Source organism: Argiope bruennichi, chromosome 5, assembly GCF_947563725.1.
Source record: "Argiope bruennichi chromosome 5, qqArgBrue1.1, whole genome shotgun sequence".
NCBI lineage: Eukaryota > Metazoa > Arthropoda > Arachnida > Araneae > Araneidae > Argiope > Argiope bruennichi.
The window spans coordinates 32,871,318-32,876,191 of NC_079155.1; the positions used below are offsets into that span (position 1 = coordinate 32,871,318).

Below are 4,874 nucleotides of genomic sequence, written 5' to 3' on the forward strand. Positions count from 1 at the left end.
AATAATAATGAAAATAGAATTATTGTAGTCATTGCAAATATTGTACATTTTGGCACAAATTCTATAAAAAAAAATTATAGAATTCTAGAACTAGTAAATGCTTATTGGCAATCTAAAAAGTTACTTTATTGCATTGAGAAGTCAATATTCAAAGTGATTCATTTAATTTTATAGACAAAAGACATAAAATCTATAAAATTTTTACAAAATATGTACATTTCAATAGGAAAACTTTACAATATTTTAGAATAAATGGTTAAAACTTATAATGATTGGATTCGTAACAAATAATAAAAACATAATTACAAATATATAAAAGACAATAACAGAATTCATTGTATTAAAAACTATCTAAGGAAAGATGTTTACAATAAGGGCCTATCTTTTCTAATATTCAGTAAACTGCATAATTATTCCGATTAATAAAAAATTATTCTAAAATTTTCAAAGAAAATTAATGTTTAATCTTTTATTAAGAGATTTCTCATATGAAAATAAATCAAACATACAAGATAAACGGGGAAATAAAAATGTGATTGAACTAATAAAATGCTTATATAACAACATTCATTTGTGATCATCTAAATGGAACTAGATTTTAAAGTTATTATTCAAGAAGTGCTAATGAATAAGATTGCAGATATATCCAAAATTATGTGATACATGATCATAAAAGTATCATCAGATTGTATAACAATTTACTAAATTTTAAGTCATTAAAAATATAGAATTATGTTTATAAATTCAAAAGTTTAAGAAATGTTTGATATAAGAAAACTTCTCAAAATAATCAACTTTACTAGAGAACATTGCATATATTGATTAGTATATTCTCTATGCACTAATAGATTTTAGAAATATAATAATTTTAAAACTAAGTATATTTAATTATCATTCAAACTGTTAATTTTTAATTAAACCAAAAATTATTAATTTTCAATTTTTTTCATTCATCTATTTAACAGGATTAATGTCTAATAAAAAAATTTGTAATTTGTAGTTACTGTAGTAAACAATGTTGTTTATTTTAAGATTACTTTCAGATCCTAATATTGTTTCCCATAAAATAGAAAACACACAAAAGAATGTGCTGTTACTACAATTACTTTCAAAAACTATTTTCCACTCATAAAAGAAGTGAAATATATATGGTATTATTGAGTTTACATTCAAAACCATTTTCGAAAACTGTTATTCATTAACACATCAACTAAATGATCAATTGGTTTAACTATGAATGGTATACTTCCCAAACCTATAGCAACTGTTGTCCATTTTCTGGTTGTGGAAGGCAACTTGCTGTGTTTCTTCAGCAGATACATGGAAGTGGCACAAAGACGATTGATTGTATAACCAGGTATTGCTACAGAAGCAAGTGTCTGCCACACTAAAGTGTCAATGGCAGAAGTCATTAGCTTTTTATTCCTTTCTGGATCACTTTTATCCAATAACTGAAAGAAAAAAAAAAAACCTAGAGGATTTGTATCTGCTCTACTCTGAAATATTGCTTATGTCTTAAAATATTAAGTCTAAAACACACAATGCAAAAATTTTGAAATAATGTATTTATCATTTAATTCTTAAGCAGCAATTATGTGATTTCATTTCATTATATAGCAACATTAATGTACACATAAAAAATAATTTAATATCCTCATAATGTGCATGAGTAAAATTCAGAAACCAAAAAAATAAAAAGTACTGTTATCAATGTAATATGAGTTCACTTAATAATTTAGAAATAATAATGTGCACATAAAAATGTATTTAATATCACCCTACTGCAAATGAGTACAAATTCAATAGCCAAAACAATAAAAATCAGCATTATCAAATAAACTTATAAATATTTTTAAAAATTTATTAAAATTAAAGAAAACACTGCACTGAAAAATATATAAAAATTTTGTTTTTTGAAAATAAAGTGGTGTAGCAATTGTTAATACTTGTGTATTAACCACATGCCACCAATTAATAACCCAAGATGTCATGTTCATTGTAACTAGTGGTTAATCACCAATGATATAATAATATTATTGACTATATTTGTCAATAGTGCATGGTTAATATATAAATTCTAAAAAATATTTGTTACAGTAATATGCTTTAAAATTATAGAGGGAAAATGTTAAAATTTTGATGACTTTTTAATTGAAAATCTAATTAACATTTTTGAAAATTTCTTTCTTGGTAAGCAATTATTGCTTAAAAACTAGCAATCTTAATTGGAAGTTTTAAGTTCAAATTTACCCAGTAGAAAATGATTTTTTTCATAATGTCAAAGTTACAAATAATATGGCAGCCTACAACCCTAATCATATTAATAAATAAATACAATTAAAAAAATAAACTATCTATATAAATATATTAATACTGAATCAAAGGCATTTGGAGACAAAAATATTTTACTGCATATTCTGGGATCAAAAAATAAAGGAAATAAGTATATTCAAGCAATATTAGTACGCATAGCTTCGAAACAAAAATGCGAGAGGTAAGATTCTGCAAAGCATTCAAAATAGCCATGTTTTTAATATAATATTTAAGTATGATAAGTCAGTAAGAAACTTCTTTTGCATAAATAAAATTGAATCATTAAAGATTTTATGATTTTGAGAATTGTGAATGTCAACGTTAATTGTATTCATAAGGCAGATATAGAAAGTTTGAAAATCATTGAACAAATAGAAAAATTATTCAAAAAAAATGTTGAAGATATAAATATATGTCTGCAGTAGCACAATCTAGTAATATGTATTAATAAATTTCATAATTGCTAAAAATAATTAAAACCACACCCAATTTTGTATTGGTATAGCTAATATTTAAAGATAAATTGGGAACAGCAATGAAGCAAACCAAAAAAAAATGAAAAAGGTACTAGAAAAATAATCATTGTGTATAACTTATTTTTTTACGTTATTTTATTGTTTATTAGTAATTTTGAATATACAACCAGAAAATCAAACCACACTATTAAATGTTAAATTCATGTTACGGCAAATAAATTAATATGCTATAATTTAAAATGCACAAAAATAAATGTAGTTATACATCATATGATAAAAGAATACACAAATAAACTTAATAATTTTTATGAATTTTGTACAGCCAAAGATAAAATAAATTTCAAAAATACTTATAAATTCTTTATAAATAACATAGAAATAAGATTTAAATATTGTCTTAATGAAATAAATAATATTAAATAGTGCCAATGAATATACTATCTAAAGCAGCTATACAGTCAATATTTATGAAATCTTCATATAGGTCAAATTAATTTCACACCCACTATAAATTTTCAAAGGATTCTATTAATTAAAAATAATACATTGCAACTTATACAAATATTCCCTACTCAGGGATTTTACTCATAAAAGTGACAGTTTGTAAATGACTAGCTCTACAATCAGACAATTTATCTAAGTTTTAATACAAAGAAATAAAAATAATTCTTTTTTTTTAATTCCCCAAATAATTAAAAATTTAAAAAAATTGAAATTAATTGTTAAGGAAATATAACTCCATGATAGTTAATAAATGATACTTTATCTGCACATTAAAAAGTTATTCAAACAATAATATATATATTATTATAATACCTTATCTCTTTTCTTCACTTTGTCAGCAGTATCAGCAAAAACATAGCTAAAAGCCACTACATAGCTGGCTCTAACTGCATTTACATGAACTAAAGCTCTAAAAGATTCTCCAACTTCATTTGCATAACCTACAAAAAAAATTTATAAAAATTAAACCATTCTATCTATTGAACTTTTTTAATTAATCATTCAATTATAATGCATGTTTTGTCTATATTCCTTTATTAAAATTTTCCAATAAATTATTCTTGATAATAAAATCTTACAACTTCAAATGTAAAGTATTTAATATTATATGCACAATTTACTTAAATATTTTTCACATAAGTAATTAATAATTGATTCCTGAAATACAAAATATGTAAAAATAATGTATTATTAAAAATATAGTGTATAATATAATCAAGTAACAAATAAACCATTTAAAAAGGTATCAATATTTTTAGATTAAATGAAAAATTATATACTTCATATTCTACACAGTGGTTAAGGCTTTTTTTAAGATAAATATGAAAATAGTTCTATTTAAAGAATTGTATGACAGTTAAAGCAAAAGACATGAAAGAGAATAATTTTCAAATATATTTTTTAAAATTTTTGAATTAATACTGTTAAATACTTTCAAAGTTCAGAGGAAAAAAAGAATTAAAATTTTCCTTCGTAGCCAAAAAAAATTTTTTTTAATCATAACATATAAATTCATTAACATTTCTTCCTCAAACAAAAATGTTTATCCACTGTCTTCTAAGAAACGGGAAACAAATTTTACTACAGACGACATGTTGAGTATTCTAAATTACACCATAAAATATAATTGCTTAAATAGTTTATTTTTTATTTTTTTTACTAACCTAACAATCTAACCGGTGTATCTCTATATATATCAACCTCATGTTTATTCTCCATGGTTTTCACCTTAGCATAGCAACCTTGGCGTCCTTAGGAGAATCGTTAACCGGAGGACGCTTGAACCCCCCATTTGAAGTTGAAAGGGGGGAGCAGTGGGGGGAAGCAGCACTGGAGGACGGATTTCATTCCGGTAGTGATGGAAATGGGGGAATCGATGTATGGTTGCTTACGGAAAAGCTTTTTTCGCCAAAATTTGAAAATTTATTTACCCGCCAAGAATGAAGCGCATTTTTGGAAAGTATAGGGTGGAGTGTGGACGAATGTCGGTTGGATCTATGATGAAGGCAGACCTTATTTATGCACGATCTTTTTTAATAAAAGAATAATACCGTGTTATAATATATTTATTTTTGCTCATAA

At 24.2% G+C, this 4,874-nt stretch overlaps 1 protein-coding gene across 1 annotated transcript; it reads right to left on the reverse strand.

Moving 5' to 3' along the window:
* Positions 1 to 767: 767 nt before the first annotated feature.
* Positions 768 to 4,542, reverse strand: LOC129969282 (mitochondrial fission process protein 1-like). The gene is made up of 3 exons (XM_056083775.1): positions 4,457 to 4,542; positions 3,606 to 3,733; positions 768 to 1,451 (listed from the first exon to the last, which is right to left on the reverse strand). Exons 1-3 carry the CDS (start codon positions 4,509 to 4,511, stop codon positions 1,170 to 1,172), a joined length of 465 nt encoding a protein of 154 aa, XP_055939750.1. The 5' UTR covers positions 4,512 to 4,542; the 3' UTR covers positions 768 to 1,169.
* Between the last annotated feature and the right edge of the window lie 332 nt (positions 4,543 to 4,874).